The sequence below is a fragment of the Pimephales promelas genome, chromosome 21 (genome assembly GCF_988280905.1).
Source record: "Pimephales promelas chromosome 21, fPimPro1.hap1.1, whole genome shotgun sequence".
In the NCBI taxonomy this organism is placed as follows: Eukaryota; Metazoa; Chordata; class Actinopteri; order Cypriniformes; family Leuciscidae; genus Pimephales; species Pimephales promelas.
This window is the reverse complement of record NC_142789.1, coordinates 4,658,873-4,682,632: the sequence shown is the minus strand read 5'-3', so window position 1 is coordinate 4,682,632 and position 23,760 is coordinate 4,658,873. Positions and strand designations below refer to the sequence as shown.

Sequence of the window (23,760 nt, the reverse complement as noted above, 5' to 3'; positions counted from 1 at the left end):
TGTGTGTGTGCACTCTTAAACTGTACCGTTATTACATACTTTTTACTTTGTGTGTGTGTGTGCACTCTTAAATTGTACCGTTATTACACACTTTTAGCTTTTTTTGTGTGTGTATGTGTGTGTGCACTCTTAAACAGTAACATTATTAAACATTTTTTGCTTTGTGTGTGTGTTTGTGTGTACTCTTAAACTGTATCGTTATTAAACACTTTTTGCTACCAAAATGTTACTAAAGCAATAAAAAAACTAAAACAACACTATATTGACTGTTATCAGCCATCCTGATATCTAAGATATCAGCCATCAAATAAATGTTTTGGGACAGATATACTCGGTGTTCACATTCATTTTATTTGGAAGTTCATGTTTATTGGTGCATCTGTTCATGTCATGTGATCTGTAATGTGTCATGTTATCATTGGTTGTGTCTGTTCATTGGTTGCTTTTGTCACGTGATCCCATAAGCCCTTATGTTTGGCACGTTACTTGCTCAAGTCAGGTCAAGTCTCCCTCATTTATACAGCGCTTTTAACAATAGAGATCGTTTGAAAGCAGCTTCACAGTGATGACAGGAGATTACAGTAACAGAGATTGTTTAGGCTTTACAGTAGATCTAGAATAAAGTTATTGTCCAGATAAAGTTAGTTTTGATTGCTTCACTTCCGTTGTAAACATCATTAGTTATTAACTTAGGGGCCGCTAACACGACACGGCTCTAATAATAATAATAACTTTATTGTCTAGATTTTTAGTTTCTATTGTGCCTTCTATAGCATTTTAACTGAAGACAGAAAACTGTCGTCTGATTTGATCTCTTTGTTTATTTTGTATTTATTCAGTATGTATTCAATTGAACTTTATTCCAGATCTACTGCAAAGCCAAACAATCTCTTTGGGAAAATCTACATTGTTAAAAGCGCTGTATAAATGAAGATGCCTTGACAATAAACTGCACATGTGGATGATCAGATAAGTTGGAGGGCCGTTTCCTCACCATCCTCTGGTCTGGTCGATGCCCTCAGCGATGAAGTCGGCTGGGAAGGCGTCCTCAAACTCCCGCCTGTTCTCAAACGGGTAGTGAACCTGGGCGTAGGGCATACTGCCGCTCTCGAACCAGCAGTCGAACACCTCCAGGACCCTCTTCAGCTGACCCTTCCCACAGCGGGACGGGATGGTCAGACTGTCAATGCTTAAACACACACACACACACGCATCAACACCTGGACGATCTACACAGGTACAGTGAAATCAAAATCTATCCAGACACCTTCAATATTTCTCACATTATCACAGTTTATTCGCTATAGATTAGAAAATGGTAATAAACATGAGCAGAACTCAGAGTTCTCAGATCAGTGGATATTTCACTATGTTTGTCCGTCCTTCTGTTAGACTCTCACACATGAATTATGTTGATTAGATAATATACAATTAGATAATACCAGTTTAGCTCAACCAGTGACCAAGCAATGCTTCATGTTGTTCAGTGTGTGTGTAAAAAGAGCATTAGCAATTACAGAAAACATGATTAGATCAAAGTGTCCGAATCATTTTTGGTCCCAAAGTTTCACTGGCAGTCACTATATGAAGAATATTTGGGTATAATATGTCACGTTTACTTTATTTTGCTCTTCTCACTTAAATTAAGTATAAATTAACTATTCCTGCACCTACTAGTAAAAAAAAAGTGTATATCTGGTGTCTTGATGCATTTTTGGCTTGACTGTAAAGCTCAGGTTTGAGGGTCAGGATACAGAACGAGATAATAATAATAATAACAATAATAATAATTATGAGATGTGTTTGACTCTCACCTCTCCCTGTGAAGATCAGACACTTTAGTTCCTGTCAGTTCCTCCAGCTCCGCCATGGATCCCACACACACCACCTAAACAGTGTGCATTTATTAATATTAAGGGCTGTCAATCAAAAAATTAGAATCGTCGCTAGATGTAACGCAGTTGTCGCCATGGTTAATATGGCAAAACAAGCGGAAACCAGGGATAACGTGGATATTACGTCATTGACAGGTGACAAGTGGCAAGGGACGGGGACTATTTAAAATTATGAATTTCTCTGGATTTACACATTTTTGGAAACATTTAACGGTAACACTTTACTTGAAGGGCTGTGCATAAGACTGACATGACACCTTCATAATCATGACAGGACACATGTATATGAAGTAGGGTTTGTGACAACTGTCATTAAGTGTCAATCACTTAATTATGACATTTTTAATGCAAATATGACATTGTTTGAGATGTCTTTGTTATGACAACTTGACATTAGCAAGACAACATAAATTGTCATAAACATGACATAGCAGATTATTTATCAAACTTAAGAAAGCACTTAGCTTTATGGGTTAACATTACGTTAAACTGTCATGCGGTTGGTTTTGACATTGGCTGTCATGAGGCATTATAACGGTGTCATGAATATTTTTACTACAGTTTACCACATTGAATGTCATTAAAATGTTATAATAGCCTCATGACAGCCAATGTCAAAACTAACCACCTGACAGTTTAATGTAATGTTAACCGATAAAGTTAAGTGCTTTCTTAAAGGGTTAGTTCACCCAAAAATGAAAATTAAGTCATTAATTACTCACCCCCATGCTGTACCAACCCCGTAAGACCTTCGTTCGTCTTCGGAACACAAATAAAGATATTTTTGATTAAATTTGAGAGCTGTATAACTACCACATTGGCTCCTAAAGGACTGCCTCTTGACGGCCCAGAAAGTCAATGAAGAAAATGTTTAAATATCCCAAGTGACTACCGTGGCTCAACTATATGTTTATCAAGCGACGCGAATACTTTTTGTGCGAAAAAACAAACAAAAATAACGAGTTTATTCGACTATTTCTTTTCTCCCTTGTAGGCCAGAACGAGACTTCCTTAGATTTCCACGACGCATGCGCGAGATTTGCGATCTGCTCAGACCAGCTTACACTACTTCAGATCGCAATTCTCGCGCATCCGTCGTGGAAATCTAAGGAAGTCTCGTTCTGGCCTACAAGGAAGAAAAGAAATAGTCGAATAAACTCGTTATTTTTGTTTGTTTTTTCGCACAAAAAGTATTCGCGTCGCTTGATAAACATATAGTTGAGCCACGGTAGTCACATTTGTGTTCCGAAGACGAACGAAGGTCTTACGGGGTTGGTACAGCATGGGGGTGAGTAATTAATGACTTAATTTTCATTTTTGGGTGAACTAACCCTTTAAGTTTGATAATTCATCTGTTATGTTATGTTTATGACATATTTATGACAGGTTGTTTTGTCTTAGGGGCTGTTTACACTTGGCAACATGCGTTTTCTGTGATCGGATAGCTATCAGATTGTGAAAAGGCCCTCCTAAACACATTCGATATGGATTTGAATCCGATCGCTCAAACCACATCAGGAGGTCTGAGACGCGTTCCAGGTGAAACTGGACAAGTCTAAATGCATCTAAATGTTTTAGTCCTCCCAAAAATTCTAAAAAATAAACGTGTGAGAGCCTGTTATAGGCTATATGTCATGTTATAGTCAGATACACACATCACCACAGCTGAGCGTTTATTCATCAAGCCAACACGCAAACTATCGCAAATCAAAGTGAAAGTCAGTCGCAGATGCTTAAAACACAATGATCTTCATTAAAAGTAAAGAAACGAAATGATCTTACTAGTTCTGTTAATGTTGATTTTGAAATTAGCTGGCGATCAATAAAACGCAGCTCATATCTGTTGCTTTCGGTGACATGCAATTCATTAAATCTGCATATAGAGCGGGAATTGAAGATCGGATTTATATCCGTTTTGCAAAAACACGTTTATGTGACCAGGTGTAAATGGAATGATAAATCAGATAGCTATCCGATCTGAGAAAACGCATGAATTGGCCAGGTGTAAACAGGCCAGACACTGGGTAAGACACTGACAGGTTATGATGTATTGGTTTGTCAAATTGTCATTACCAACACATCTCAAACAATGTCATATTTGCATTAAAAATGTCATAATTGAGAGAATGACTGTTGTCATAAACCTGTGTCCTGCCATGATTATGAAGGTGTCACGTCAGTCTTATGCACACCTCTTCAAGTAAAGTGTTACCCAAAATTCTTACATATTGTACCTTAACCCCAGTCAAAAACTGATTTTCACCAGGTGGGCAGTGAAGTTTACCGTAAAGTGTGTTACTGAAAGTGAGCGTGGAGGTTGGACCGCTGTCCCGGTTTCCCGCTGGTCTCAGTAGTGTGGCCCAGATACGGCCTCGCAGAGAGCAAGAGAGCTGAGCTTTTCTGGCCCGATCCGAAGCGTTCGGGGAGTCCGCGGCCCCCCAGAGACTCGCTCGCGGAAACAACTCATTATGCTATTTTCAGGAAGCAGGTCGCTGTCCTTCTTTTCAAATAGCTCGTTTCAGCAGGCAGAGACGCCAACAACCTTATTCTGACTTTCCACAAGTTGCGCTTATGAAACACACGCTAATCAGAGCAGTTAAAGACCATTACCAATGTTTGAGACGATCGTGCTTCTACGTAAGAAGATTCAAATGAAGGAGGCGAACAGTTGATGGCTAATCAACAGCGTACGCTCTCAAACGTCACAGCTTTACCAGATACAGCTAATGGGAATTAGCACTGGAGGAATATCCACAATGATTTTGCTCTTGATATCAGATTACCATAAGTGAGGTTGTGACTATCAAGATGGTTTTGTCGATGATATTTTGTGCTTTTAATTTGCTTTTTAAAAATACAAGATTCATGATCATTCAAATGTTCACATCAATTAAATTGTTTAATAAAAACATCTGTGTCATTACTGCAGTTTATTACTAAGTGTGTGTGTGTGTTTAATTTTTTTAATTTTTTTTTATTTCCAGTTAATAATTTTAGTGTTTCAACTTAAACTTATTTCAGTTTATTGTCAAAGCAACATTTCTTATTTTTTGTTTAGTTTAGGTATTTCAACTCATATTTATTTTATTTATTATAATACTTCAAATAACAGAAATTATTTTAATAGTTTTTTTAGTTAACAATAATAACCCTGCCTTGTCTTACTTGAAGAACAGTGAGGAAAACGTGCCTTGATTAGTTTTAACTAGATATTTAGCGGGGGGGGGGGGGGTTTCTTGTATTAGACATAGAATTTACAGCTGCCATTTTCAATGCAAATACATTATCAAGGCATGAAATATCACTCGAAGTCTGAAGAATTAAGATTTTTAAGGTGCCCATGGATCCACCACTGACCTCTTCATAGTCATCACTGACCCACAGAGGGATGGGCGTTCCCCAGTAACGGTTTCGAGAGATGGCCCAGTCTCGTGCGTCTCTCAGCCAGTTTCCAAAACGCTTCTCTCTGACGAACTCAGGTACCCTGGAAACAAAGAGAGAAAGACACCGCCATTAGCTTCACATAGGCCGATATAGAAACGTCACAAAAAAAAGTCCTTTCTCAGCAACAGTGTTAAAGGGTTAGTTCACCCAAAAATGAAAATTAAGTCATTAATTACTCACCCCCATGCTGTACCAACCCCGTAAGACCTTCGTTCATCTTCGGAACACAAATGAAGATATTTTTGATTGAATCTGAGAGCTGGATCACTCTTCCATTGGCTTCCTAAGGGACTGCCTCTTGACGGCCCATAAAGTCATTAAAGAAAAGGTTTAAATATTCCATGTGCCTACAGCGGCTCAATTATACGTTTATCAAGCGACGAGACTACTTTTTGTGCGAAAAAAACATAAATAACGACTTTATTCCACTATTCCATTACTTCCTTATGGGCGCATGCGCGAGAACTGAGACGAGGACGTTCTTATTCGTCTACTTCTTGTTACCGGCTGCTCACCGCTTAGGAGTTTTACCGCCACCTACCGTATAAAATGATGATCCATATATAAGGCGCTCCGGATTATAAGGAACACTGTCGTTTTTTGAGAAGATTAAAGGCTTTTAAGTGCACCTTATAGTGCGGAAAATACGCTAATTGAAAAGCGTATGTACAGCGCGCGTCTTCCTCTGCTTGTAAACAGAAAGTTTGCGCTTCCAGCTATATCAGCACATCATCTTATACGGTAGGGGGCGGTAAAACTCCTAAGCGGTGAGCAGCCGGTAACAAGAAGTAGACGAATGAGAACGTCCTCGTCTCAGTTCTCGCGCATGCGCCCATAAGGAAGTAATGGAATAGTGGAATAAAGTCGTTATTTATGTTTTTTCCGCACAAAAAGTAGTCTCGTCACTTGATAAACTTATAATTGAGCCGCTGTAGGCACATGGAATATTTAAACCTTTTCTTTAATGACTTTATGGGCCGTCAAGAGCCAGTCCCTTAGGCAGTCTATGTAGGACTGATCCAGCTCTCAGATTCAATCAAAAATATCTTTATTTGTGTTCCGAAGATGAACGAAGGTCTTAAGGGGTTGGTACAGCATGGGGGTGAGTAATTAATGACTTAATTTTCATTTTTGGGTGAACTAACCCTTTAAGAGCACAAAAACCCAAATTAAGTTTTCTTTTGCGTTATAAGCCCGATTCACACTGCACCCTCAGACATCAAACAACTGCAACAGGCACTTTGTCAGGTTTTGTCGAAACAGTGTGTTACACCACGTGTTGGCGTTGGTCGATGCTTTTCTACAGACAGAATAGACAGATTTGTGCTTTATCTGTATCTCTATCATAGTAAAGCTCTATCATAGCTCTATCATATCATAGCTCTATCATAGTAAAGTTGACATAAAACAAGAACAACAGCGGTCCTAAAATCGAACCCTGTGGGACGCCACAAAAAATGGCCCTTTTGTTTTGAGGATGGATTACCTATCAGCAACAAAATGTCTATTTTAACAAGTAGGATTTAAAACCATCCATAAAAAACCTCGCAGGTCTGTTAGTGAGAATCTTATGATTGGCTACAATAAAGCTTTTAAAGCGGCACTATGTAACTTTTTTAACCTTTATAATATTTTTCCAAAACCCTTTAGATGGTTTATCGACTTGCAATAGGTTGAATGACAGGTCTGCCATAGCCTGACAGTGTCTGTATCGCTTTTACTGGCACTCTGTAACTTCGGGGTGCGGGTAGGAACCCGAGCACAAAAAGAACTACAAAATTCGACTGCTTTACGGCATACATCACTTCCCCCATTTCCTCAAATTCTTTTTTTTTTTTACCTCAGTATGTTGTCATGGCTGAAGCAGCAAGTAAAACCAAGAAGCCTAAGGTTATCTCGGAGGACAGTAGAAAGAAAAAAAGGGAGAGTGGCTAAATAAAAGGCTGGACGAGGATCAATATTGGTCCAGCTTTAGCTCACTGGCATGAGCCAAAGGAGGACTAGTACTGGAGGGTTGCCCGACCGATCCACGAGGTCCTTGTTCCTAAAGGTCAAATTTTTGGGGTATGCCAAAATGAGCGAACGAGTGATTTTTTTTATACTAATACTATTTTTAAGACATTAATTTGTTATACTACCCCACAAAAACGCAACTAAGTCCCCCGACTCCAGTCCGGTGCATCAATCTTCCCCCGCCTAGCAAAGGTGAAGTGCGTCAGAAACAGAGTGCGCGTGCGATCAGTTTACTGTTGGTAATGTGTAGGGTTGGGTATCGAGAATCGAGTATCGATTGGAACCGGGACTAACTTTTCGTTTTTCCCGGAATCGTTCAAAAGTAAAAATTTCAATTCCTAGTTTCGATATTCACAGTCCGCCGAGCGGAAGAAGAAACCGCTGAACAACACCAACGAAGAAGCATTACCCGGAAGTGTTGGCATAACCGCGCGAGTCGAACATGAGTAGCTTACGTCGGCGGTCCAAAGTGTGGCTTCACTTTTCTAAAAATTAACAAAATCTCGGCAAAATGCAAAATTTGTGACAAGTATTTGTGACAGAAGGAGTATTTCCTTCAGAAAAACCGTTGGTTAGCAAGGTTAGCTAAACTTTTTTGACCCTGCCTCTTAAAAGAATCGAAATCGAGAATCGTTAGGAACCGGAATCGAAACAAGGAATCGGAATCAAAGTCGTTTAAATTCAAACGATACCCAACCCTAGTAATGTGTTGTGTAGCTTCGTCCCTCGCCGCATCCAATGTAGACTGCATTGCTTTCTTTTGAAGGCACAACACACTCAAGCATCCCCGTAAGGCCGGGCGGGCGGCTCGCGCGAGCTCGAGACGTGAAAGTATACTGATTACTGAGTTTGGTAGGGACTACATTCTTGCAAGTAAATAATACATGATTAAATGGACAAAATAATCGGTCAGGATAACTATTCTATGTCTGCAGGCTGATAGTCATGTTTGTTACTTATTTTTCTGGTGAAAGTGTCTTGCCTCAGGCTAAAATGCAAATTGATTTTTTAATTTCGCAGATTCACTGCGGCTGATATTATAATATTGACGACATGGCTATTATCTACCACACAAACATTGAATTAGCATATCCATTATGTAAAACAGTAGCCACTAGCCAATAGGTTAGCGTTACTATAAAGACGCTGGCTTGTGAACGTGAGCAATGCGATCTTTTGATGTTTGAAAAAAAAAGCCCAAGAAACTATGTTCATATGACATGCTGAAATATATCTCAATGTATCTGGGATGAAGACATTTCACACACAACACTGGAGTCTGCCCAAGATGTGAGAACTCCTTCCTCGCTTGTCAACAAATGCACACGTGTATTCCCTAGTGTAACCATTTTACGACAGTAGTAGAAGACAATACTGTTTCCCAACTGTAGGGGGACCCCAAAAGCAAAATTTCAAAAATAACATAATGCTACTTTAATCATTGGGACATACAGTATACTGTATATATATATATATATATATGAAGAGTTCAGATGCAAAAGCCTCTAAGTGCCATTTGAAATTTTCTTCTAAAATGATCATTTTTATCAAGCTTGTATATTTAAGTTCAGTAATTTCACTTAAATGACAATGATAATTACCTATTATTTGTCATTTAAGTGAAATTACTGAACTCAAACATACAAGCTTGATAAAAATGGTCATTTTAGAAGAAAATTTCAAATGGCATTTAGAGGCTTTTGCATCTGAACTCTTCATATATATATATATATATATATACACACATATATACACAAAACTAATTTCAGTGTAAAGGGTTAGTGCTCACTGATTTCATGCCACACAAATAGGACAGACTTTTTAATTGTTATTATCCTCTTTCTTGGGAAACACTAACAACTTAAAATAATCCATCCCTTAATAAAGGAAGGTTAAATGTCCTCCTGGGCATCGTCTTGCTGCCCTTCTTCAAGACACGGCACAGAGAGAAAGCTTTCATCAGGACACCACTGACTTCATCAATTCTCATCGGAAAGAGGCATTTCTATTTAAGCTCCATCTCAACACCCAATTTATCAATTTAATGATTTTTCTCTTCTCCTATGCTCTCTCATCTATGATCTAAATGTAGAATTTAAGGCCACTGTGATGGGCTGGATTTGCAGGACTAGATAATAAGCCAACAGAAGAAATGTACGTTAGACTGTTAACATGCTGCAACTGCGGTCAAATCAGGTCAGGTGTGCTAACACACTTCAGTCTGAATGGCTTCTTGGGACTAATGCTAAAAAAGTTTGATGAAATAACAGGTGAAATAAATTGTGTCATTCTTCAATTACCCTCATGTTGTTTCAGCTCCAATAAAAGTGTACTTTTTCCACAATCTTAAACATAAGACAACATTAGACTGAAAGGTACAGTTACACAATCCTGAAAAAGAGAGAGAGACATCTTAACATGTCTGAATGTCTTGTTTATATAAATATTTAAAGAGAGAGAGAGAGACCCTGACATACAGCACCGCCCCAACCCATCACAAATCTCAGATCTGGACACAGAACAGTTCAACCATATAAATCACGCAGAATTATGTGATTTTATTATGCTGTGGGTGCACTAAACCACATAAACCCAAAGCACCTTGCTGAAATCTTCTGCCATTATGGCCTTTTCTGCATTTCATCTGCAGCACAGAGACTTGGTGTGATAGTCACACTACAGCAGGCCGGCTCTGATACACACATATACTGCCAAACACCTGTGCTTTGGCCCAAAAGTCAGTTACACCACAGCATCTTTGTAGAGCACTGAGCAGCTGCCAGTGTATACTAAAACATCCACATTCAGCCTTTCTCTTCCAGTTATTGTTTTACGCAGGAGGCTATAGTTTATGCATTAAAGATGACACTTAAGTGGCAATTACTAGGGTCCGACAAACGAGTGAATAACCGCAGCAGAACATGTGCATGTGGCAAATTTCCATTATCTTCACCAAACAATTGCTGAGTCAGTTACAGTGCCAAATATAGGCAGAATTGGATGTAAAATTGGTGCATATCCTCAAAACATCCTCTTTTGAAAGTGTACCAAGTTTCATGCAGACTGAACTTTGTATTGAGGAGATACAGGCTAATTAGTCAACGTGAATCTTTGGGTCCTTTCTGACAAAAGATCTGACGGACAAAAACTCTTTGAAAAGCTTTTCGCCATTATGGACTGTATATGAAACCTGGACAAATTCAATGAGATCAAAGGATTAGTTTGAAAAAGCACTCTTTTTTTTTTTTTTTTTAGAAAATCTGGAAAAAAAAAGGCTTCAAGGAATTTAACAATGAGACGAACTAAAATGACTTTGAAACTGCATCTCAGAAAAAAACTAGCACTTGCTATGCAGTTCTCACAAAGAACCATATCACACGTCATCAAGAGACTGAATTTTCTATTAAAAAGTATGAGGAAACGGCAACCAAACTTCGAGAAAAGAGTTTGTCAAGTCATGCATATATACATATTTAGGTCATGCTGGTCTATAGATGCCAGATTCACTGTACCAGTAGCATTTGCTGTTGTTGTCCAGAAGTTTCTCCACCATGTGTTCCACCCTCACAAACCAGCTGGGCACTGCTTTATAGATCAGCGGCGTGTCCGACCTGCAAAGTAAAGGTTTTTTTTTTTAATAATCAAAGATGCAATAAATGTACAAGCTTCATATGGCATATAGCAGATGGGGTGGCATGGTAAAATTGTTTGGAAAACCTATAGAACATTGCTCTTGAAATAAAAATTCTCAGTCATTTTTCTTCATAAACACACAGTCTGTCAGTGATAATGAAGAAACCTCTATGTGATTAATCATTTTAAAAGTTAAACTATTCAAAATATGTTTTTATTCTAATTATATAATGATAAATTGGTTTTGCTTTGAGTATCTTCCAAAATACAAAATACCATATATTATACATCATATAAATAATGAATCACTATGTAAATTGAACCATTGTTGCGATTCAATTATTCAATGCTAAGGGGAATAATGTACATGGTCTTTCAGTTAATAACTAAAAGGGCATTGCTGTCTATTTTAGGAGCTGAGCAGATTAACACACAGTACTGAATTTGGATTAGTCATGTCTGACCGCTAGCCGAGCGGTTTAAAAAGCGAGATATCAGAGTGGTGCATCCCTACTTTCTACGTCAATTATTTAAAAAAATCATTCATTTGAATGATATTTATTCTAGCCATTAATGCAATGATCAATCAAGAGGTTTTAATCAACTATTTTGCTTTTTCCTCGAGTTAGAGGTTGTGTTTCGTTAAAAGGGCAGTGTGTGATTTTTAGCGACGAGTTGCACTAAGGACTCACCCCTCCCTTTCAAAGAAGCTACGGTGGCTAAAACGGGACAAACAATCGTCGTCTGAGAGAGCAGAGAATAGCCAGAGTAAGCCAAGAGTGTGTAACATTGTCACTGTTTCTGAACAGTCCATTATAAACCACATCATGGATAAAGTTTACAAAGCCATAGTCAGGTGAGGATCAAGGGTCTTAATAGATAATATAATAATAGTAATCAGCTGATTGTCGCACAAACGTAACCAGCACATTTCTCGGTAACACTTTAGAATACGGTTCCTTCGTTAAAGTAATAACTACACAAGAACTAATGAGTAACACAATATTAACAATCTAGTAACTATTACTAACTAACAAGAAACTCTGATTAACGAACTAGTAAGTAATAGCGCACAGACGAAAGTGGTTGTTCACTATTAAGTAATCAATAACTACTATATTTTTAATACTTCCCAGAGAACTACTGAAAAAGTTTATTAACAATCTAGTAACTACTATTAACTAAAATAAATTCTTATTAACGAATTAGTAAGTAATAGCTCACAGATGAAAGTGTTACTAGATACTTCTGGGAATTACTAATTATTTGGATTCGTATTATAAAGTGAAGATTATTGGAACTAACTAGTAATTACTCAAGTGTTACTAAAGACATTTTCTAAAAGTATACTAAACCCACTTCTAACCTCATATGTGCAAAATACCGGTAATCTACAGCGCATATACCAGTAATTTACTGGTAATGTTACAACTTCCCTTACTGGAAAAGTAAAGACTGTGTGTGAGAAAGGGGCTAAAGATAAGAGATGAGAAACATCTTTGACCTCTGCGAGACTCAGCATTAGCATTCTGAATCTCTCCTGATCGAGCGTCAATATCTGCCGCGCATTTACACGGACAAACCCCTTCAATATCCATAATGCGACAGGATGGGCAGAGCTCATAAGAGTCAATATGAGAGTGATTTATTGATGCTGTAAGCGTTGCATGACTTTCCCTTCTTGAGATGGGTTAATGAGGCTGTGACCTCTGCCGGCAGACTCACGGTCATTTGAAGTGCTGAAGAAGCAGGGTCAGTATTGAGCACCATATGCTAATGCTCCAGGCCTCTCTATAGGCCATGCTATCGATTTAACTTTCCCCTGTCCAGAAGAGGTCACAGAACTGAGAGGTCCCTTCACACAGGTTGAGCAATGAGGGAAAAAACCTTCGACAATAGTCAAGTTCTCTAGATTTATGCTAAGTGATTTGATTAGCAGAACCAAACAGCTGATTACAGGAAAAAACCTATTAAAAAAAGCAGATCTACTGTATTTTTCATTTACGTTTTTTATCCAATTTAATTAAAAACTGCACTGTAAAAAAATATTGATGGTTTAACTTAAAAAAGTAAGTAACCTGGTTGCCTTAAAATTTTAAGTTCATTGAACTGAAAAAAGTGAGTTAATACAATGAAGGAGAATGATTTAATCACCAGAAACTCAAAATTATATGTTATCTGAACTAAATAAATGATTTAAGTTGATTTGACAAAAGAAAAAATGTTGTGATTACTACACTGTAAAAATATTGTTGGTTTAACTTAAAAAAGTAAGTAACCTGGGTTGCCTTAAAATTTTAAGCTGATTGAACTGGAAAAAGTGAGTTAATACAATGAAGGAGATTCATTTAATCATCAGAAACTCAAAATAATAAGTTATCTCAACTAAATAAATTATTATAAAGTTGATTTGACAAAAGAAAATATGTTGTGATAACAAATCTTGAAAATATTTTTATCGATTAATTTACATGAAACATTTTCTCAAGGTAACAATCTCTCCTAAAATTATGTAAACTATACAGGGAACCCGTCGGTCCGTTCATTAATATTGTATACAAATATTAAAATTATCCATAAGGAAGTTTGTATAATAATTAGTTATAATAATAATGTTAATAACGCGTTTAACAGACAGCCCTAGTCATTATATATTTATCTTAGTGTTGGGCAACGATTAATCGCATCCAAAATAAAAGTGTGTTTTTACATAATATATGCATGTTTACTATGTATAATTATTATATATATATATAAAAATACAGACATCTGCATTTATATACTTAAGAATTATTTGCATGCTAATTTATATTATGTATAAATATGTTATATATAACCAACACATTTTTCCTAAATAAATAAAACTTCTTATTTTGGATGCGATTAATCGTTAATTAACAATTTTTTTTGAGTTAGCACTCTTTAACAGACGTTTTTATTCAAAGCGACTTACAAAAGAGGAGCAAAAATAATTTGTCAAAAAACCAATGATATTCATAATACACACTGCCAGGTTTACTGCATTTTATGAATATTCTTCGCTCTTAGACAAACTGCTCAATTTCAAAGGAAATATCTGGATGTCACCTGCAGAAATGTGTGAGCAGAGTAAATGAAATCACAAACCTCCAGCAGAAAGGGTAGCTGTGCTTGAAAGAGCTGGCGTTCACCAGACGCCCGTTCTCCTTCAGCCACTTGATGATGTTTTTGTCTGCATCCTGAAAGCGTAGAGGACAGAGGAACAAAGTCTTGAAGCATGCAGTGGATAAAACCAGACAGAGTGTGACAATTAAAGAATACAGCTTTTCTCTGGCCTCGCTTTATGGCTTTATCTGCAGCCGGGCTCGACGCCAGCTGTACAAATGCATGAAACTCCTGCACGTTTCAATGACTGCCTTTCAACAAAAGTCATATTAATTCACTTTAATGGAAACATGTCCAGTGTGTCCTTGCAGCTGAATTGGCTTCCTTTCTCATGCATAATCGATTATAAGTGCCTTTTCTTAACCTGTGAGGCCTTTTGAAGGGTATCTGTATCCTCCTGGAGAAAACTTTCACCTGTGAGGTCTTACATGAAACCACACCAGTGTTTACAATACTCACAACTCATTTATCAATCGCCAGGACCGGTCTGGCAGATTCAACGAAGGCTTCACGCTGAATTCCCATGATCATTTTTTAGAACACATTAGAAGCACAAATCCTGAGATGTTTAATTTAAAGTCCCCCTGTAGTCATTAATTTTACCTTTTAAAACTCATCTTTAAATACCAAAATGACATATTTAAATGTTTTTTTCCTTTAATTTTTTTTCCATGCCTTAAAATAGCTTGAATGTAACCCGACACCCTTGTCTCATTTCAAACCGTGTTTTTGAGACGGTCTTTGGTTCCCTGCAGTTTTAAGGAGAAAATACTCATCAATGGTGTTGACTTATGAATTTACACATGGTGTGTCTTAAAGCGTATTAAAAACACCACATAAATAAAGCAACAAAACTTAATATTAGATTTATTTCTTGCATCCCATTCTGTTGTTCACTGATATTTTCCTACAACTGAAATAATGCCTTTACAGAACATTCATAGTTATTTCTGGGTGAACTGTCGTTTTGCATACCCTACATAAGGTTTCAAGACCCTAAAAAGTGTAAATTAGCAAACCCACCCGTAATTTGCACCCTGATTCAATATTCCCGAACTGTCAGGGAGTGCGTCTCTATACGCTCTAATTCACAGACATCGCTGGGGTGTGTGAGTGCGGTAATGAGACTAGAGAAACGGACTATGAGCGCCGAAATACAAAATGACAGAGCAGAACAATAAGGAAAGTTACTCTCAGGAAACAGAGCTCAGTTTCTCTGACAGTCGTCTAGCTCTGGGCTAAACTGCTGACATCAGCACTCCCATAGTCCCTCTGTCACCCAATCACACCCACACACCCGCTGAACATCACGCTGGAGGACTAGGAGATTCCTTAAAGAGCTTTTTCAACAGTGTGGAGCTTACCTGCTCTGAGCACTGGACTGCCAGAGACCAGTTCCACAACTGCATGAAACTTAAGCTGCAACCCACTTTACCATTTTATATTACTGATACATTTCTGAGCGAAATGGCTATTGACCAAGAAACAGAGTTGTTGATTGGATTGGGAAAAGTGAGTGTTGTGACTGGCTGAACTGCAGCAATGCCTTCCATATGTTCAACATGCTGATTGATTTGGAAACTAAGGAAGTGACACTCTTTTTGAATGGATCATTGAGTTATTCACTCAACCAATTTGTTCAAAATTCATTTGAAAACAAAGCAAGTGATTGTCTTTATGAATGGATCATTGAGTTATTCACTCAACCAATTTGTTCAAAAATACTGATTCATTTGAAAACTAAGCAAGTGACTGTCTTTATGAATGGACCATTGAGTTATTCACTCAACCAATTTGTTCAAAAATTCGGATTCATTTGGGAACTAAGCAAGTGACTGTCTTTATGAATGGATCATTGAGTTATTCACTCAACCAATTTGTTCAAAAATAATGATTCATTTGAAAATCAAGGAAGTGACTGAATAACTCAATGATCAATTCAAAAAGACAGTCACTTCCTTGATTTTCAAATGAATCATTATTTTTGAACAAATTGGTTGAGTGAATAACTCAATGATCAATTCAAAAAGACACTCAACCAATTTGTTCAATAATGCTGATTCATTTGAAAACAAAGCAAGTGACTGTCTTTATGAATGGATCATTGAGTTATTTACTCAACCAATTTGTTCAAAAACGCTGATTCATTTGAAAACCAATGAAGTGACTGTCTTTATGAATGGATCATTGAGTTATTCACTCAACCAATTTGTTCAAAAATGCTGATTCATTTGAAAACCAAGGAAGTGACTGTCTTTATGAATGGATCATTGAGTTATTTACTCAACCAATTTGTTCAAAAATGCTGATTCATTTAAAAACCAATGAAGTGACTGTCTTTATGAATGGATCATTGAGTTATTTACTCAACCAATTTGTTCAAAAATGCTGATTCATTTGAAAACCAATGAAGTGACTGTCTTTATGAATGGATCATTGAGTTATTCACTCAACCAATTTGTTCAAAAATGCTGATTCATTTGAAAACCAATGAAGTGACTGTCTTTATGAATGGATCATTGAGTTATTCACTCAACCAATTTGTTCATAAATGCTGATTCATTTGAAAACCAATGAAGTGACTGTCTTTATGAATGGATCATTGAGTTATTCACTCAACCAATTTGTTCAAAAATGCTGATTCATTTGAAAACCAAGGAAATGACTGTCTTTATAAATGGATCATTGAGTTATTTACTCAACCAATTTGTTCAAAAATGCTGATTCACTTGAAAACCAATGAAGTGACTGTCTTTATGAATGGATCATTGAATTATTCATTCAACCAATTTGTTCAAAAATGCTGATTCATTTGAAAACCAAGGAAGTGACTGTCTTTATGAATAGATCATTGAGTTATTCATTCAACCAATTTGTTCAAAAATGCTGATTCATTTGAAAACCAAGGAAGTTTTTTGACCAATCTGTTCAAAAATGCAGATTCATTTGGAAACTAAGCTTTTTGAATAGATCATTGAGCTGATCACTGGATTTAATTGATCATTGGATTGATGAGCTACTGAGAGAACTACATGAATATTATCATGTCTGCGTTTGCAAAAAAGTTCCTGCTTGCTCATAAAAGCTGAATAATTTTTACATTTTTACGGGAAAATAGAACAAATAATATAATTTACATGTAGACGTCATGTACACTGCGTGGTATGCAAGACTCTCTCTCATCAAGTGTGTGAGAAACACTGAGTGCTCTCAGCAAAGTGACAGCAAGTCGTGCGCCTCAAACTAGTGTTTACTGCGCATCAAATACACTGTGTATTCATTGAGATGAACTGATATAGTGGGCTTTACGGAGAGTGAAACTCAAGCGAAAATCTATCTGTGTGTACCAGTTCCAGATTGTAGAGATAGTTACTTGTTTAGTGATAAACTTCACCTCAGCTTCGAATGGGTCCTGTCATAGGCTTTATCGTAATTATCACACAGGGAAGACCAATTCTTATCGCGAGGAAAAATTTTACCCGTATATCGCAAAAGATAATATATCGGCCATCCCTAAATCGAACCCATAACTTCTGACATGCTTAACAAACGTTCCAGGACCGCAAGTACACACTAACTTTTGTAGCGGATCTGTGAACATAATCACTGTCAATAAATGTCAATAAATTAAACTCAAGTACTATTGAAATTGATTTCTTGATATCAGAATGTTATTTTTTGTTTGTTTCGCCAAGTGTAGTATAAATGATAGATATCATTATTATAAATGATAACATATATGGATCACTTTTAAAAAGATCGGATATAGACACAAAATTGGAATTGGGCATCAACACCTGCAGTGTAAATGCGGACAGCATCCTTACCTTCACGTACTGACCAGCGAAGTGTGTGACCTCTGCGGTGAACACCCCGGATGCGTCCACGGGACAGATTGGAGCCGAGTCTCTCTGGATGATCTTATAGTCCATGCAGACGCGGTAATCATCCTGTGGAAAGGAGGAAACTTTCTGTGAAGTTCAAAACCTGTGATTCTGAGAGCACAATGAAAGCGTTTCCCATGAATCAATGTCAGAACACACTGGCACTGTGCAAGGAATGGGAAAAGCAAACATCTGTCATATGACACACAAGAGAAATGAGCCCAATGATACGATCCTGCTCAAAGCCACGTACATGAAGAACTGATATGCAAAACAACCCGAGGATATCAGCTGTAGATTCTGTTCAACTAACACCAGAGTTTTTATCCTAACCAGCCGCGACGATTCTATTTTAGAAACGGTTTTATTTTGAACAACAAACACAAAGTGTGCCAATGATAATCTCAGGTGCTGTTCATGTGCTTTATTTAATGTTAAAAGCGTGTAATGTGACTCCGAATATCATTTAGTGCTCCAGCTTTGCAGCTGTAAAAGCAACAATGGATAATTCCCCTCAGATCCTGAAATTAAACAAATGGAAACCAGAATGTTTAATTTTCATAAAATGTTAATATTATAATGACACGTGCAAGTGTGTGACCATAGCTATATAAAGACGCAATACCAACGTCGACGAGTGTTTAATTAAATATGCGGTTTCCGCTCGACAGCGACGATATGTAAATTTGCTGTTTATCAACATCATACTTATTGTGTTCCTACCTTAAAGGATTAGTTCACTTTTGAAAAAACTTTTGCTGATAATTTACTCACCCCCATGTCATCCAAGATGTCTATGTCTTTCTTTCCTCAGTCGAAAAGAAATGAAGGTTTTTGATGAAAACATTCCAGGATTTTTCTCCATATAATGGACTTACATGGGAACCAGACGGTCCAAGGTCCAAAAGACAGTTAATAAGAGTTTCAGATGCAGCTTCAAATGTCTTTAAACGACACCAGACGATGAATAAGGGTCTTATCATGCGAAACGATCGGTTATTTCAAAACTTATTCCAAAAATGTAACTTTTCTAAGGACAAATGCTCGCCTTGCTCTATTCTGTGAGGCGCGTTTGTAACGTCACGTAATACGTAATTACGTTCAAAAGGTCACGGGCGACGTAGCCGGAAGTACAGAATCAAAATCGTCCGACATCGTTGTTTTACCTTTTAATTCCTTTTTTTGTAAACGGCGTTTGAGTTAGTTTGCACGTTCAACCTATGCGTTCAACTATGCGTAAACACCAGTGTTGGGAGTAACGCATTACAAAAGTAATACATTACAGTAACATATTACTTTTTGCTGTAACGCAGTAGTGTAAGGCATTACTAATCAATTTTCAGTAATATTTTACTCGTTACATGTTCAGTGAGGCTTGTATTACAGTTGTATTACAGTGTATTGTCTGCTTTTACTTCTTAAAGGCAACAGACTATGTGAAAGTTTTAAAGCAGTCTTTTAGTGCCAGTTCAGAGCGGTCGCGTCTGTAACATTGTTTTTTCCTCATAAATGCGAACACGAAAACTAAAATAAAATGAATATTTTAAGTTCTATGGAGACTGGAGAGCCAACCCCTCCTCATCCCATTTGCGCAGTGTAATTAACAGAATTACAAAAAATTGATTTTGCCTCCTATTTTTTTGTCACGCATGAATGTGTGTCTTTTCCCTAATATTAAAAATAAAACATAGACTGATATTTGTCTAATGTCTGGAGTCCTTTAAGGAAGTAGCCTATATACGTTTCAATACATGTATTTTCTGAGAATATTTATTTCAAGTTTTGACTGCAAATGTCATGTCCATAATGCTGGACTTCCCCAATTTTAAATAATTTATCCTCAACTAGTTTTGTGGTGTAGGTCTACGTATTTTATAATGTTAACTTCAAATAATACTAATAGCCTAATTTAAAGATAAGGCAGCATTGGATATGGACGGTAAGGAGAATAACGCTGGAGTTGGAAGAGGTTTGTCGCGATTCTGTAGGTTCGTGGATCTGAGTCGTGTGGCGAATCGTGATTTCGGTTTCATATTGCATATCGTTACAGCCCAAAAGTTAAGTTCTACTTAGTTATTTTGGTGAAAGTAACTCAAAATTAATACATGAGTAAATGTAACGCATTACAATTCTGAGACAGTAATATTGTAAGGTAATGCATTACTTTTAAATAACAGTAACAAGTAATACCTAATGTATTACAGTTTGGAAGTAACTTGCACCACACTGGTAAACTCTGACTCTGTACTTCCGGCTACGTCGCCCGTGACCTTTTAAACGTAATTACGTATTACATGACGTTACAAACGCGCCTCACAGAATAGAGCAAGGCTACTGTAGCATTTGTCCTTAGAAAAGTTACATTTTTGGAATAAGTTTTGAAATAACCGATCGTTTCGCATGATAAGACCCTTATTCATCGTCTGATATCATTTAAAGACATTTGAAGCTGCATCTGAAACTTTTATTAACTGTCTTTTGGACCTTGGACCGTCTGGTTCCCATGTAAGTCCATTATATGGAGAAAAATCCTGGAATGTTTTCATCAAAAACCTAAATTTCTTTTCGACTGAGGAAAGAAAGACATGGACATCTTGGATGACATGGGGGTGAGTAAATTATCAGCAAAAGTTTTTTCAAAAGTGAACTAATCCTTTAAGCTTTCACGTTAAATGTGATTACTACTTTTAATAAAACCTAATATCTAGACTTATAGGCCATTTCAAGCAATGTATGTTTGTGCAATTTTGTTATATTGGTAACACTTTACAACAAGGTTCATTAGTTAACTACATTAGCTAGCATGGACTAATAATGAACTGCAATTACACAGCATTTATTAATTTCAGCATTTGCTAATACTTTATTAAAATCATGTTAAGAAACATGAACAATAAAGAAACTAATATATTTTACACATATCTTTTATAATAATGATATCTATCATTTACACTACACTTGGCGAAACAAAAAAAAGAATAACAAATACAGTAACAAATGTATTAATCATGGTTAGTTTGTGTTAGTTAAAACACTAACTAATGTTAACTTAATGAACCTTATTGTAAAGTGTTCCCGTTATGTTTTTATATAGTGCCGTGGGGTTTTTTACTTATCAAAATTGTGCCGTGGCCAAAAAAGATTAGAAACACTGATTTACAGCAGCGAAGTCTGAGCACTGCAGGACATCTGTGTGCTTTACTGTATGTTCTCCTGTAATGAATCGATTCAGCTTGTGCATTTTTCCATTTTTAGCATCATCTGTTTGTGTTTCTACCTTCAAGAGTTCTGCTGTGAGAAGACGACGGACCAGGGTTCACGTCGGTTGAGCTGGAGATGCTCACTAGCCTTCGGGCCGAATGCGATATATGAGTTTCTCAGCAAAGGCTTCCTCCTGTCACTCTTTTTAATAAACCGCTTCAACTGCGCTTCAAGGTTTATTTAATGACCCGAACACTTTCTTCAGCTGTCCTGACAGAGACTGTTCAAGGACGTCTTGGATCTGCTTTTTGGTTTTCTTAAAAATTAATTAATTTAAATGAAAATACTTGTTTCCACAGATCTGTTGGGAATGAATGTGAATTCTGCACATTGATGGATAATTAAAAAAAAAAAATTCATGTCACGTGGAGAACTGTAGAATTTAGGTTACACTTCATTTTAAGGTGTCATTGTTACAGTGTAATTATATATTTAAGTACTGAGTAATATGTACTAACTATAGGGTAGGATTAGGATTTGGTTAACGGTTGTTGCATGTAATTATGCATCATTTACTGTTATTACTATGGTAAGTACATGTAACATCAAATAAAGTGTTATTGGTTACCGTAATTTATTTTTATTGATCATCATTGTAATTATTCTACAGTAACTCGATTTACCATAGTCATTATAGAGCCTTATGTTATTTTATTACTCAATAAAACAACATTACACTGTGCCCTAACCAGATGTGAGGCGTGATAAAAGATGCCTTTTCTGTGTTAATCAGAGTTTTTGTCCAGCAATTTCTGGAACAAGAACATATCAACCATGACAATGATAATCTTAGGTACAGGTTATATGCTTTATTTAATGTTAAAACCATCTAATATGAGTTTGAATTAAAAAAAAAAAAAAAGTGACTTCTATAGCTACTGAGTACTGACAAAGGATAATTCCTCTGTTTCAAAGATAGTTTCAGTGAATCAGTGTGCGTTTTTTAATCATGCAATATTTATGAATTTCATTATATATTTATCGATTTCACTGCGAGAGCCGTGCACTTGGCTGTGATCTTCGATTGATTTGATTGGGAGTGCACTAAGGCTGCAGAGACTCCGCCCACACACTCTTCTGATTGGTTGTGATTTTCGATTGATTTGATTGTGAGTGCAGTGCCTGCAGAGACTCCGCCCACACACTCTTCTGATTGGTTGTGATTTTTGATTGATTTGATAGCGAGTGCAGTGTGCTTGGGGAGACTCCGCCCACACACTCTTCTGATTGGTTGTGTTTTTTTATTTGATTGTGAGTGCAGTGTGCTTGCAGAGACTCCACCCACACACTCTTCTGATTGGTTGTGATTTTTGATTGATTTGATTGTGAGTGCAGTGTACTTGGAGAGACTCCGCCCACACACTCTTCTGATTGGTTGTGATTTTCGATGGATTTGATTGTGAGTGGAGTGCCTGCAGAGACTCCGCCCACACACTCTTCTGATTGGTTGTGATTTTTGATTGATTTGATTGTGAGTGCAGTATGCTTGGGGAGACTCCGCCCACACACTCTTCTGATTGGTTGTGTTTTTTTATTTGATTGTGAGTGCAGTGTGCTTGCAGAGACTCCACCCACACACTCTTCTGATTGGTTGTGATTTTTGATTGATTTGATTGTGAGTGCAGTGTGCTTGGAGAGACTCTGCCCACACACTCTTCTGATTGGCTGTGATTTTTGATCGATTTGATTGTGAGAGCAGTGTGCCTGCAGAGAGACTCTGTTGCTGGAATTAAATTGCATCTGGTTAGGACACGGTTTTACCCACAATCCCTAAAGCACACAATTGAATGCAAGTACAATATAGATGCGACTTACAGCTCCAAAGTACGGGGCCTGATGAACCACTCCTGTGCCGTCATCATCACGCACGTAGTTATCCACCACCACAGAGAACGCCCCATTCTCCTTACACTGAGGACAGACAGGCAATCGTCAAGATCACATTAACAGATGCAGAGATTTAAACAGAAAGACTTGTGTCATATCATCCTGACCAATGACATTTTAAGGAGTGGATTTGGTGCAACTTCACACACTTACAGATGCATGGTTTAAAATGGCAGATTTTAGTCGAAGAGAGCAACATTTATGATCAGAAACTTTATTATAATACTAACACGATACTGACAGACGTCTCAGCTTTGGTCCTCTGTGTGTTTTTTATTTCAATTAAATTAATGTACTACATTTTAGTTCTATGATGTTTTTTGTAATATTTTGTATTTTTAGGGGATTTTATGGTACTATATTTATATTATATTTACGCTGTATTTTTGATCGATTTATTCACTTTTTGAGTATAGACCTGAAAATTAAATTTCCAACTTACACTGTCGTAAATCTTGAATGCTTTAGAGCGACAGACTTAAGTTTGATCTCTTTTCAAAGACGACACATGGCAGATTATCACTGACGTGAAAAAAAGTTTAAAAAAGGAACTTAAAAAAGTAAAAAAAAAAAATCAAATCCATCAATCTAAACAAATT

At 37.0% G+C, this 23,760-nt stretch overlaps 1 protein-coding gene across 2 annotated transcripts in view; it reads right to left on the bottom strand.

Annotated features, from left to right (window-relative positions):
- iars1 (isoleucyl-tRNA synthetase 1) overlaps positions 1–23,760 on the bottom strand; it is an 85,358-nt gene that overhangs the window by 47,190 nt on the left and 14,408 nt on the right. For both annotated transcript variants that reach the window (XM_039648626.2, XM_089125221.1), the window contains exons 10-16: positions 23,090–23,185; positions 17,957–18,079; positions 14,112–14,203; positions 10,865–10,963; positions 5,253–5,379; positions 1,815–1,888; positions 995–1,189 (exon numbers count right to left, since the gene is read on the bottom strand). In XM_039648626.2, coding sequence (XP_039504560.2) covers positions 995–1,189; positions 1,815–1,888; positions 5,253–5,379; positions 10,865–10,963; positions 14,112–14,203; positions 17,957–18,079; positions 23,090–23,185 — 806 coding nt within the window. The remainder of the gene's footprint in view (positions 1–994; positions 1,190–1,814; positions 1,889–5,252; positions 5,380–10,864; positions 10,964–14,111; positions 14,204–17,956; positions 18,080–23,089; positions 23,186–23,760) is intronic.